Raw genomic sequence first — 13,056 nt, forward strand, 5'->3', positions numbered from 1 at the left:
CCATACAAAAGCAAAAGAGTACTTGAGGTAAAAACAACAACAAAGGGGTAGTAGAGCCCCCGAGCGCCCCGAGCCAAAAAGTGTTCGGGTCGGGGTGCTCTTGTAGGAGCGTTCGCTAAGTAAGGTAAGACTGAAACTTAGGAAAAGAAGAAAAGACATAGCTGTTCCAAGGTCCTTGGAGTGAGCGTCATCGTTGCCCTTCAGTTGGTGCTTCCCGTCTTCTTCCTCCTTTGGCCTGCCAGCCTACCTCAGCAGGCGCCTGAGGAGCTGGTAGTCCTTGTAGAGATGGTTGATGAGATAGTTGTGGTTGGTGCACGGGCTCTCCATGAGCTCATGAAAGTGGTCCGGAGGGTCTTGCTGGGGCTAAGTGCTCGTGTAATCTACCATGGCGGCCAATGCGGAGTTGGCTGATCGGCGACGATCCTTTCTGTTCTTCTTTCCCCTCTGTGTGGAGGGGCCCTCGTCTTGATCTTGGTGCTTGGCCTTACCTTTGTTGCGGCCCTCGTTGAAGCGCAATAGAAAAGGCACTTGCTGGAGGTGTTGGACAAAGGTCCGTGGTTCTAGGCTGTCAGGGCTGGAACTCCGGTTGACGCTGCGCGCATCTTGGTTTGGCCCGAGCCGCGTGTAGATGGGCGATCAGCACGGGGCGGTCGTCAAGTCAAGACGAGGAGCGATTGTGGCTTCTTGTGCTGTAATCGGTGGTTGTGGCGATGATAGGGTGTGGTGCCCTATCTGCTGCGTCCTTGTTCCCTGGACAGGGAGCGAGGTCGCGAGTCGGCGTCGTGATACGGAGCACTGTGCTTATTGAACGGCGGCGGTCTCCAACAATGCCCGGAGGTTCTAGTGGATTACTCGTCCACGGGGGTCGTTTGGCTCGGGCAGGTCACGCAGGAGTATTACCGCGGCGACAACGTTCTGGCTGGCCCGAGCGAACTGTGGGGGGTTGGTCCCCCAAACCGGAGCGTTGCGCTGGGGCTGACGGGTGTGACCCCGAGCGCCGCTCGCTGGTCTATGCGCACGGGGCATAGTGTGGTGCGCTAAGCGCGTTGGTGCAGTTGGTGGCTGATGCGGCCACTGTCGTCGTAGATCCTCCCCGTGCTCACGTGTGAGCTCGGGGGTCCCCGCATGGGGGCCTGGTGGGGCGTGGGTCCAGAAGGACTCCGTTACCCCTAGCGATCGTTCCGGGGCATTTGCCGCAGCGTACTCCTAGGACCGACGGTGGCTAGGCACCACGTCGTTGATGCTGGAGCCGTCACTCCCGACGTCGTCATCCATAATGTCAAGGAAATAGGTGGGAGCATAGCTCGCCATCCCCACGAACTCAGACGTGAGAGGGTGCAGTGCCAGCACCTTTTGGAGTCCCCGGGCGTATGCGTCCGCGGAAGACGCAAGGCCATAGGGGAACCGGCCGTATGGTGGAGCGGGGTTTGAGCAGAGAGTTTGCTCGAAATGAAGCGCAGATGCCACGCCGTTGAAGTCGCGCATCCTGGAGTCAATGGAGGACGTTCCTTCGATGGGTGCCGGGTCGCGAGCCTCCTCGTGGAGGTGGAGTATGCCGAGCCGGTCGGTGATGAAGTCCAGGCTCCTGAAGCGAAAGGCCTGGAATGGCTCGAAGACGGGTGGAACCCGCATCCTGGTGGGCGAGACTGCGGGGAACTCTAGCGAGCCGAAACGAATCGTATCGTCGGAGCCCGCCACGGCGGGAGTGGTGGAAAAATGGGCCATTCGATGACCAAAAGGTGTTGAACGTACAGCGTCTTCCCCACGGACGGCGCCAACTGTCGGTGCAGAAAGTGACCAACTAGTAAATATTTATAGTTTTGTTGTACGTTGTGATCGGAGGTGGCCTAGCACTCAATGACACATGATTTATACTGGTTCAGGCAACGTGCCCTACGTCCAGTCGGGGTCGGTCGGCGATTTTATTCCTGAGCCCAGGTGCTCGAAGTCTGTAGTGGGGGTACAAACGAAAAGAAGAAAGGAGGGGGTGTACAAGAGGTTCGGTCGGCTCCGACCGGAAGGGTCGTGGTCGAAACTAGGTGGTCTTGCGGTTGGGAGTGTTGATGTCGATCTAGTGAGTCTGAGTTTGAAGAAGTTGATCTCCCCTGGTTGGAGGGAGCGCATCTCCTTTTATAGATGAAGGGGATGGCTTTTACAGGTGAGAGGGAGAGAGTACAGATATTTCTAAGCCTTGCTGCATACGGTGATGAAAACTGGATAATGGTTGAAGCCTCCCAATACTGTCGATGTCGCTGTAGGATGTCAGATGTGCACGGGGGGTCGAGATATCTTCTTCAGAAAGGATGGACGCTGGTACCTGCAAACACTTCTGGATGCCTGGTGGCATGTGAGGAGCCGCGCTATGTTCACTCGGTATGGCAGATCCTGGAGCCCATACCGCAATCGGTGTCCAAAGACACGCGGAGGGGGCTTACCATATGAGAGTTTTTAGCGGCCCCTACAATACTTTGTGTTAGGGTGGCTGCAGAGCACTGCTTCGTACAGGGTATGGTCCCTGGTACAGTGGTTTTGACTTGTGAGCCATGCCTTGCCTTTCTTCGCACGCCTTCTGATTCTTTCCGAGCGAGCGTCCCTGGTCGGATGGTCCCCAGTCGGAGAATAGCGATGAGCATGGTTTTCTATGAATCTCGGTCGGAGACACGGAGTCGGAGTCGGAGGCGGTCCTCGGATCAGGCTTTCCGAGTGGAGGCCGTGTGGAGGCGGCCGAGGTATGACGCTAGCGCTCCGATCGGAGAGGCCGTTCGGAGTTGGCCTGAGCCTGAGCTAGTGCTCCGGTCGAAGAGATGGGCCGAAGGCGGCCTAGGCCTGAAGCGAGTGCTCCGGTCTGTTGAGTTCAAATTTTTGGGCCAATCCAGAAGAATAAAAGGCCGTTCTTCTGGGCCGAGTCCTGGCGTGGAAGCGGTCCCCGAGGGACCCGGGTTTATGAACCCGACAAAAATACTATTGCCTGATTGAGTAAGCCCGACTGAAACCAACCCACGAGGGTGATGGATTGATTAGATCGGGTAGAAGTCGGTCCATCCAGCAAACATGAGTAGGAATGGCCCCGTTCGCGTGCCCTTAAACTCGGCTTGACTTGTTTATTTTTTTATCTGAAATAGTGTTTTTCTCTCACAAATTCCTCCAATATTACTCCAAACCATTTAAATTCCTCCAGAATTCAGACAAGCGAACAGGGCCATAGAAAACCAACCAAATGAATTCCAATCAAACAAATCCCGAGACAATGACCATGAATGAACTGGATGAGTTCGAACCTGTCCAGAAAACAAGAGCAACAGATCCCGTTGCAACGGGGCATATTTAGTAAAAAAAAAACTCCATTGATTTTGCCTTTTTCAGACTCCGATTGGCTCCATCTCCGCCCTCCGTGCGCTCCGCCTCCGCGGCCATGGCGTCCACCGCCGTCAAGCTCATCGGCAAGTTCCTCCGCTCCCTCTCCCACCGCACTGTCCTGTATCGTCCCCTCTCTAACCCGGACTGACCCTCTGCCTTCACCGACCTTCCTCCCCGTCTCCGGCCGCGGCGACCCCCGCACCAGACATCGCAGTCAACTTCACTGGTAACTCATGCTTCCAAATATCCTCCATTTTGCTCTTTTCTTAGAGCTTGCCTCACAACTGGTTGGCTGATTGTTGCGCCTCTCTCTTTTTCCCCCGCGCGGCACGCGCCGTACGGGCTGTTTGCTGCTACTGCCGTGAAGATGGCATGTTCAAGGGCATCTACCACGGCAAGCAGTGCCATGCCGCTGACATCCCGGCCGTACTTGCGCGCGCGTGGGCTGCCGGCGTCGACCGCATCATTGTAAGCATGTCTTCTCGCCCCTTCTTGACTCTCCTCGGTTTCCTGGTAATTAATTTCTTGCCTTCCTGGTTTTGGTGGGGAGGCAGGTCACCGGAGGCTCCCTGAAAGAGTCCAGGGAGGCGTTGGAGATCGCCGAGACCGACGGTAAGCTCAGCTGATCGCCTGCTCGCTCTGGTTCGTTGACTGCTGCTGTGCTTGGTGGTGCTTGTAAGGTGTTCGGTGAAATGCTCCTGAGAAGCTGTCTTGTGTGTGTGCAATGCAGGGAGGCTGTTCTGCACTGTGGGCGTGCACCCGACGAGATGCGGGGTAGCTGGGATTTTTCGATTGGTATTTGCTATTGTTGTTTGTGGTTCTGTTGTTTCCTGATCCGGTGCATTTTGGATGGTTAGGAGTTCGAGGAGAGTGGAGACCCCGAGGGTCATTTTCAGGCACTGCTGGCTCTAGCGAAGGAGGGGATAGAGAAAGGCAAGGTTGTGTATGGTTATATTGTTTCCCAGCAGGCAAAAAGTGGTGTGACTATTGTTTTCTTGTATCCTAGAGTATTGATAGATTGCTAGGGACAGTTATTCAGTCATGTGTTAGGATTGGAGCTATTGAATGTTCTCACAGGTTCTTACTTAAACAATGCTATATAAATCAATGATCTAACACAAAGTTCACATGACCCTGAAACAACAATAGGCCTTTTTGTCCTAAGCAAGTTGGATTAGGCTAGAGATGAAACCCATCTAGAGCCACAAGAAATTGGACATCATAAATATGTAAAAGAAAAAAGAGCTAAATCAGTTCTAGTGGTAGTAAACAAGAACTTTGATTCTATAAGCACGAAGTGCTGGTGTTGGCTACTTGGGTGTATTTGTAATCTATGCTATTTTCTTCTTAATGCAAATTATGAACAGTGCATGCGTATTTGAGAAACAGAAACAAGAACGAAGTATAGATCAAGAGGGTTGGGGTGCAAACACACCCTTACCCTGATCTGTGCTTGCGAAATATATAGTGTGCAATGATTTACTTGTCAATCGACAGTTTCATCAAAAGGACATGCACAGATATTTGAACCGGTCTTTAAGTTTTGAAATATGAAGATATGATCTTTTTGTAATGAGCCACTCGGTGGTTATTTCTGTCCCCACTCCCTACCCTCCTCCCCAGGGAAAAAAACACTTGCAATCTTACATGGGTTCCAATTTCTTTAGGTCGTTGCCGTTGGTGAATGTGGTTTGGATTATGACAGACTTCACTTCTGTCCAGCAGATGTGCAAAAGAAGTATATAGTCTTGTTCTCATATGCACACAAATTGGCATTTGATCTATTCATTTTCTGAGTGATTTATTTTGTATTAGGTATTTTGAGAAACAATTTGAGTTGGCTGAAGCAGTAAAACTGCCAATGTTTCTTCACATGCGTGCTGCTGGTGAAGACTTCTGTGAAATCATGACACGAAATTTGCACAGGTAGCATATAATCTGTATTCCATAGGTGATGTTCCTCAATGATGCCCTGCTAGATACGCTCTCTGTTTTTTAATGAAAAAATTGAAAGGTTTTAATGAACAGTTGAAAGTACACTGGTCATAGGAGTTGCCTACGTTTCAATCCACTTGTTATGTTTTATAACTATTCCCTGATCTCTGTCTGTTTTTCTCTTTGGCAGATTCCCTGGTGGGGTTACACATTCCTTCACTGACTCAGCGGAAGATCGGGACAGGCTACTTTCTTTTGAGAAGATGTTTATAGGTAAAATATCTTTACCTGGCAATAAAAATCTGCATGTCTTGCAACATGATAACTTCAGAGTAAAGACAGCCAATTAACTTTAAGTAGTTGCAACAAGCTATTCCAAATTCTGTTGTAATTCCGCTTTGTGATTCAGTTCTGTGTTGAAAATTTCCTTTTGTCAACTGGGAGATAATTAAATAACAGAATCTCAAATTCTACAGTTGCTTCAGTAATTGTGAATCAAGCAACTGTAGAATTTGATGTTCTGTTATTCAGTTTTGTGTTGAAAATTTCCATTTGATTCAATTGTCAATTAAATAACTGAAGCAACTGTGAATTTGATATTTTGTTATTTAATTATCTCCCAGTTGTTTGGGACTTAAAGGCTTTGTTGTTGTTGTAATTATCTCCCAGTTGGGTCAGATAATTGTGAATCATGGTTGTAGGTGTTAATGGCTGCTCTCTGAAAACTAACGAAAATCTTGAGGTTCTACGAGGCATTCCTGTTGAGAGGTTGATGATAGAAACAGATTCTCCATATTGTGACATAAGAAATACTCATGCTGGAAGCCAGTATGTAAAATCTGTCTGGCCATCCAAGAAGAAAGAAAAGTACGAGCCAGATTCAACAGTAAAAGGTCGCAATGAGCCTTGTTTAGTCAGGTAAGTTGCAGCAGTTTTCCATCATTTCTTAAGTTCTCTTGCTCGGTGTAGACTGGCTGCTGAGTTTTTAACTATGACAACTGCTTTCCTATGTAGAGATTATTTGCTTCTCATTCAAGTACTCCATTCTTTTACATGATTTCTCTGTAGAAACATCAAAGTAATCCAACCTTAACTCATGCCCTTCTCTGTAGAAAGACTAAACAAGAAACATACTTTTTACATGGAAATTTATATTTCTATCCTGATCAATGATGTTGAGGGTTGATAATTCAGTTTTGTGCTTCATTAGCCTTATTCCCTAAGTCATGATTGTTCCGCTGTTATTGTACTATGAACTGAACTCGTCAGCCTTATCTGTTACTCAAATTTTATTTGCACATGAATTTTGCCCCCAGAAAATTTGACTCATAACTATCGATTTCAGGCAAGTTCTTGAGGTAGTGGCTGGATGCAAAGGAATTTCTGACATAGAAGGCCTGAGTAGAACTCTGTACCACAACACATGCAGGTAAGATAACTTTGTACCAACCTGAGAATTTCCCACTGGTTATTAGTAACTAGAAACAACCCATGTTCCCCTATTGCTTATGGATATATCATGTTGCTTATTTCAAGCTCTAGCTCTGTGGTGTTCCTTAGTCATCTTTTAATTGATGTGAATACGTGATTTATGGATCTGCCAACCTTGCAGGCTCTTCTTTCCTCAGGATATTGATGCATCTGCGAATGCACAGCTTGAGAGTGGTACTACCGTCCAGGATAGCTGATGGCAGAGTGATGTTTTTTTAAATATTTCCTTTTGATTGATGTTTAGTTTCATGCTTTCATGTTACAACTTCCAATATGCCCATGAAATATTTTTTGGTCTGCTATACTTTTGTCGTCACTGCCAATTGTGCCGTCCCAAACCTGATGACATGTCAGGCGCGCTCTGTTCTGTTCGGCTACTCGTAAAGCCGCTTGTGCTGATTTGTACAGCTGATTTGTTGTGAAAGAAAAATAATGTACCATGGCTTAAGCTGGCTTATAATGGCCAGTGGCGGCGCTGGGGGTATTCCCCTGTATTCCACGGAATACCCAAGATTTTAGAAACAAACATAAATACATATATAAATACATAAATACATATATATACATGTTGCAAATCTGGCCCAAACTCCCCAAAGCCCAACAGAAAGCAGCAACTGTCAGCCCACCAAAGTAAAAACAAGCTCGCATCGGTTTCCTGGCTGCAGGCTGCCGCTGAGCCGCTCCCAATTCGCATCGCACATTCGCACCAACTCGCAGCGCACCTCGGCGCATCCCCCTCTGCCGTCGCCCCTTCCCCAGTTTCCCTTGCCCTGCGGCGCTGCGCGAGCGGTTCGGTCGAGCGACGAGCGTGACCTGCGCAGCTGCGTCCAGCCCTAGCGTCCCGGCTTCGGAGAGCAGTGCCGGAGAGCGGAGAGGCGGGCAGGCGGCGACCGGAGGGCGGCGGCGAGCCCGGCGCTCCGCCGGCTCCGGCTTCCAGGTCATTTTTCTCAATCCGGCGCCAATGCATCCACACATTTACAGCAACGGGCACATCTGCTTAGGTAAAACTGCTCCCTAGGAATCTTGTCTGACGAAGAACATTTGCGTGTGACTCCATGTTTGATAATGCTTTTCATTAGCTTCATGACGGCGGCCCAATGGGAATGTTATTTGTCTGACCTAATAATGTCCCGTCTAGCTGTCAGTTAGGTGCTAAGATTCTATTTGTTAGAAGAAAGTTGCCAACTTAACCAATTGTGCTTTTATAGTGCTATATAATAGGCTCATGACTGAGAGTCAGATGCAACACACATTCCCTTTTGTTACTAGAGGGTCTTGATTGGATTGCCATATGCGTGTGAAATTGCTTTGTGCAGGAGTTTTGTATTTGGCCTTCTAAAGTTGAAGCAAGTTTTGTATTCGGCTTCGGCTCCGGAGCCGTTGAAGTTGAAGCAAGGTGAGCACAGTAGCTTCGTAGCACAGCAGTGTCAGATCCATTCTTCAGAGTTAAAATTTAGGATTTTTTCGTTTTCTAATTTTTTTGCATTGGATTCTTATATCATAGATGAAGAAGAAGAGTGCTAGCATATTTGCATTGGATTCTTGTATCATAGATTGTTGTACCAGAATGAACAGCTAGCTGTTTGCTTGCGTTATGTTGATAAGAAAGGACAGGCGGTTGTCAGATTTCTTGGAATTGCCCATGTTGAAGATACTACTGCTATGACACTTAAAACTGCAGTGGAGCATATGCTTATGAAGTACAATTTGAGTTTTGCAATGATTCGTGGGCAAGGATACGATGGAGCTAGCAATATGAAAGGTAATGCTAATGGGCTGAAGAAACTAATTATGGATGAGTCTCCCTATGCTTATCATGTTCATTGCTTTGCTCATCAGCTGCAATTAACTCTTGTTGATGTTGCTAAGGAGAGTGGGGATTGCACTTGGTTTTTTGGACAGCTTGCTATCTTGTTAAATGTTTTTGGCAATTCATGTAAAAAGATGAGAATGCTTCGAATAGCTCAAGCTGAGGAACTAATTGATGGATTGGACTTGGAGGAAGTAGAAACTGGGAGGGGTTTGAATCAAGAAATGGGTTTGGGGAGGCCATGTGATACTCGTTGGGGCTCTCACTACAAAACCGTGAATCATGTTATCTCTATGTATCCTGCAATAAGGCGTGTTCTGATCAAGATTGGAAAAGAGTATACTACAGCGGAGGCCCAAGCAGCTATGACTATGTTGACATCATTTCGGTCATTTGAGTTTGTATTCATGGCACACTTGATGCAAGAAATATTTGGTTATACCGAGGACTTGAGTAGAGCTTTGCAAAAGAAAGATCAAGATATTGTCAATGCTATGGAGCTTGTTGATCTTACAAAGTTTCATTTGTAGTGCTTGCGGGAAGATAGTGGATGGACGGGTTTTCTTGAAAAAGTAACTTCTTTTTGTATAAAGCACAAGATCAAAGTTGCTGACATGGAGGGTTCTTACTATCCTGTTGGGAGACCTAAAAGAGGGTTCTATAATGGCGCAATAAATTATCATCGCTACCATGTTGATATGTTTGTGAGTATCATTGATAGGCAACTTCGAGAGCTGAACGACAGATTTGATGAGGTAAACACAGAACTACTTTCTTGCATGGCAGCTTTCAGTCCACTTGATTTATTTGCTGCTTATGATCAAGAGAAGTTGGTTAGACTTGCTACAAAGTTTTATCCTAAGGATTTCACAACTGATGAATTGTCAAAACTTCCATATCAGCTCACTATGTACATTTGTCATGTGCGTAGAGATGAAAGGTTTAAAAATTTGAAGAACCTATGTGAGCTTTCAGTTATGCTTGTTAGCACAAAAAGATATGAGCAATATTATGTTGTCTACAAGCTTCTTAAGTTGGTGCTAATTCTTCCCGTAGCCACTGCTAGTGTTGAAAGAGTATTTTCCACGATGAATTATGTGAAGAACAAGCAAAGGAATAAAATGGGTGATGAATATTTGAACAATTGCTTGGTCACATTTATTGAGAGGGAATTCTTCAGTCAAGTGAAAGATGATGATATTATTAATCAATTTCAAAAAGGGGACCGTAGAGTTTTATTTTAGTAGCTTTGATGTTTTGTAATCTTTCTTAATTATTAGACAATGGCACTATGCCACTATATTTAGAGATTGTACTTTGCTTATTACTATTGCACATTTTTATCGAAATTTTTATGTACACGGAATACCCAGCTATGAAATTCTGGCTTCGCCACTGATAATGGCAGCCGAACACTCCCTAAACTGTTCTTTTTACCGAGTTTGCACAAAATAGAGCTACAACTTCAATTCATTACATCTTTCAAATGTCAATTGAAAATAGTTTATACCTCTTATATTGCTCCAGTTCATTTGAAAAATGGCCTATCAAATAAAACCTATGAGTTGACTAGACACTATCAAAATAGAACATTTGAAAAGGATCAGTTTACAGTAAGCGGAAGGCTACGCAATTACAATTCAGATCATATTTTGCAGAACTCATTACACAAATGCGGCATTCTATCAGATTTATAGCTCAAATGCTGAAGAGTGAATTCCTTCTAAGCCATTATAAAAGATTGTAATTCCTTGTGAGTCATTGAAAAAGTTCAGGCGAACTTCAGCGCTACTGTTCTAATTTTTTTTTACCCTCCATGCCACTGATGTTAGATTGGGCTCTAACGTTGTCAAACTGTAGTTGTGAAAAATTAAAAATACCCTTAGGTCTAAATATGTCATTAATTTTTTTAAGCATCTTAACGACTTCAAATAAAAAAACTCAAAACTAGAAAGTTATAGATCTCGTCGAGATCTATAGTTTTTATATAAAAATTATCTTTATTTAATTCCGCAAAAATATATGATTTGATATGATTAATATATCTTAGAAAAATCATATCTTTTTTGCGGTATTAAATGAAGATAATTTTTATATGAAAATTATAGATCTCGACAAGATCTATAACTTTCTAGTTTTGAGTTTTTCTATTTAAAGTCGTTAAGATACGAAAAAAATTAATGGCATATTTAGAGCTAAGGGTATTTTTGACTTTTCACACCTGCAGTTTGACACCGTTAGAGCCCAATCTGACGGCATTGGCACGGAGGGCAAAAAAAAAAAAGTTGGAGCAGTGGCGTAGAAGTCCGCCGAACTTTTTCAGTGGCTCATAGAGAATTGCGATCTTTTTTAATGACTCACAGTGAATTCCCTCAATGCTGAATCCTCACTACAGCATCACTTGTGTCAAAATTTTTGCTCCTATCAGTACTCCTTGGACTTGAATGGCAGAACTTAGAAGTCATTACAACACATATATAACCCGTGGCTCCTGCTTATTAGTAAGTTGCAGCTGTCTGCAAGTTGCTATCGTCCAACTCTGTTTCAGATAATTCTGAAGAACTGGCTGCTTCAGCCTCTGCATCAGATGTGCCTGAATCGGTTTCTTCCTGCTGTGCCTGCGTAGTACTAGGTGGGGAACCAGGTGGTGGATTCTGTTCCGCCAGACTAAGGCGAAGCGGCCTCCCTTCCAGTTCCTGCATTGCCATTCCATAACCATGTTAACCACTGCTACAACAAGACCATGGTGACTCAAGTAATGTGAACTATGAAGGTATACACTCAAGTAAATCACAATTCACTTATTCACATGCTACTTGGACGAAGTGCAATAAGCAACTATGAACTAGACACTGTCCAGTCCAGCCCATCATTATTTCACACTGAGAAATTCATATATTAGCTTACCTTGTGTGCTATAATTTGATGATTCAATTAGAAGTACCCACAGGCCACACATAGCAATGCTACTGCATCAGTTGGCATTTGCATATATCTACTACTAATAAAGAGATGTAATGGGCACAGAACAACATTGCCCTAGATGAAGACAGAACATACCACTCCATCCAAAGCCTCCAATGCAGCCTGTGCATCCTCTGCAGTTCTGAAGGAGATGAACCCGAACCCTCTGGAGCGGCCAGTGTCACGCTCAAAGATGACCCTGGCGTCAAGCAAGCCGGCCTTACCCTCAAACACATTCCTCAATGTGTCGGCACGCACTCCCCACCCCAGGTTGCCGGCATAAATCTTGTATGTGCCATCGTCACGCCTACGGCCAGCCATGGTGACCGTTCTCCTCTCCCCGCCTCGCGGAACCTCTGGGTAGTTCACCCTAGCCGTCCTCCCTCCCAGCAGCTGCATTTGTTTGAAGATAAATGTGCCAAGATCATGTCAGAGTCAGAGCACACACTTGCACATTCATGGGCAAGAGCAAGACACCAATTCTGTGAACTGAGAAAGGACGACTGATCAAATTGGCCGGTGTGGTACTTACGGCGCCGTCGAACATCTGGATGGCCTTGGCTGCCTCCTCAGCGGTGGCCATGGTGACGAAGGCGAAGCCCCGGCTCCTGTTGGTGACCTTGTCATAGATTATCTGCAGCAATTGGAACCGTCAAGCATGAATGATGATACTGTTCAGCAATTGTTCCAGGAGGCAGACCAAGAAGGGATTTTGGTTGGGATCGATACGGGTACCTGCGCGTCGTCGACCCTGCCTGCCTCAGCGAAGACCTGGGCGAGTTCCTCGGAGGTATAAGTGTAGGGCAGGTTGCCGACGAAGAGCCGGCCGGGTTCGTCGCCGCGCGTCGGGCGGCTTCGTGGCGGCGAGTAGGCGCGCGGGGCCTCGGCTTCGTCCTCCGGCTCGGAGCCCTCTTCCTCATCGAAGAACTCCTCGCTGTCGTCGCCGGTGAAATCCTCTCCGTCGGAAGAGAATTCCTCGCCGGCTGCGGCGGCGACGGGCGGGAGTAGGACAGGGCGCCCACGCGGGGTCGCGAGGAGGCGGAGGCCCACGCGGTGGCGCTGCAGGCTCTGGAACCGGACGCTGGGAAGCGGAACGGGGGCGCCACTAGCCGCCACGTGTTGGAGCAGGGTGCGGAAGGTGGCTGTCACGGCGGCGGCCATGGCCGGAGAAGCGAGAAGGGCCGGAGCGGAGGGAGCACAAGTCCAGTGGCGGTGGCAGACTGGCAGTGCAACTTCTCGCCGCCGATAAATATCTAAGTTTCCTCTTCTTATCCGCTATCTGATGGGCCGCTGGGCCGAGCGGCCCATGATTCTGTAGGCCTGAAACGCGAATTGATGGGCCCATCTCGTAGGGCGGCAGGACTAGTAGCATCATAGTACGGGGCTGTTGGTAAGGGAGATGAATTAGAATCACTTTATGAGATTGTTTGACTAGTATGCTGAATTCTGATTCATAAAAAATATATAAATGAAAATATGCTTAAAAAATTCAAAACTTC

At 46.7% G+C, this 13,056-nt stretch overlaps 2 protein-coding genes and 1 pseudogene across 2 annotated transcripts; 2 read left to right on the plus strand and 1 right to left on the minus strand.

Annotated features, from left to right (window-relative positions):
- Positions 1-3,288: 3,288 nt before the first annotated feature.
- LOC136550914 (uncharacterized) lies at positions 3,289-8,695 on the plus strand. The gene is made up of 13 exons (XM_066542497.1): positions 3,289-3,440; positions 3,563-3,583; positions 3,725-3,825; positions 3,912-3,969; positions 4,088-4,131; positions 4,215-4,295; positions 5,025-5,095; positions 5,173-5,283; positions 5,483-5,565; positions 5,994-6,210; positions 6,638-6,721; positions 6,905-8,179; positions 8,288-8,695. Exons 1-12 carry the CDS (start codon positions 3,413-3,415, stop codon positions 6,978-6,980), a joined length of 975 nt encoding a protein of 324 aa, XP_066398594.1. The 5' UTR covers positions 3,289-3,412; the 3' UTR covers positions 6,981-8,179; positions 8,288-8,695.
- Positions 8,530-9,961, plus strand: LOC136550913 (uncharacterized; annotated as a pseudogene).
- A 931-nt stretch (positions 9,962-10,892) lies between these two features.
- LOC136550915 (RNA-binding protein CP33, chloroplastic-like) lies at positions 10,893-12,789 on the minus strand. Its single transcript, XM_066542498.1, has 4 exons — positions 12,293-12,789; positions 12,090-12,191; positions 11,654-11,950; positions 10,893-11,289 (listed from the first exon to the last, which is right to left on the minus strand). Exons 1-4 carry the CDS (start codon positions 12,716-12,718, stop codon positions 11,092-11,094), a joined length of 1,023 nt encoding a protein of 340 aa, XP_066398595.1. The 5' UTR covers positions 12,719-12,789; the 3' UTR covers positions 10,893-11,091.
- Positions 12,790-13,056: the final 267 nt, after the last annotated feature.

This window comes from Miscanthus floridulus, chromosome 4, assembly GCF_019320115.1.
Source record: "Miscanthus floridulus cultivar M001 chromosome 4, ASM1932011v1, whole genome shotgun sequence".
In the NCBI taxonomy this organism is placed as follows: Eukaryota; Viridiplantae; Streptophyta; class Magnoliopsida; order Poales; family Poaceae; genus Miscanthus; species Miscanthus floridulus.

What these genes read in the sequence shown, in the direction of transcription:
- LOC136550915 (XM_066542498.1), bottom strand. Translation starts at nt 12,718, where the DNA reads ATGGCCGCCGCCGTGACAGCCACCTTCCGCACCCTGCTCCAACACGTG. An exon ending in GCAGGGTCGACGACGCGCAG is followed by an intron (nt 12,192 to 12,292) that starts GTACCCGTATCG and finishes CAATTGCTGCAG; the next exon opens with ATAATCTATGACAAGGTCAC. An exon ending in TGGAGGCTTTGGATGGAGTG is followed by an intron (nt 11,290 to 11,653) that starts GTATGTTCTGTC and finishes ATGGCAATGCAG; the next exon opens with GAACTGGAAGGGAGGCCGCT.
- LOC136550914 (XM_066542497.1), top strand. Translation starts at nt 3,413, where the DNA reads ATGGCGTCCACCGCCGTCAAGCTCATCG. An exon ending in CCGGCGTCGACCGCATCATT is followed by an intron (nt 3,826 to 3,911) that starts GTAAGCATGTCT and finishes GTGGGGAGGCAG; the next exon opens with GTCACCGGAGGCTCCCTGAA. An exon ending in GGAGATCGCCGAGACCGACG is followed by an intron (nt 3,970 to 4,087) that starts GTAAGCTCAGCT and finishes TGTGCAATGCAG; the next exon opens with GGAGGCTGTTCTGCACTGTG.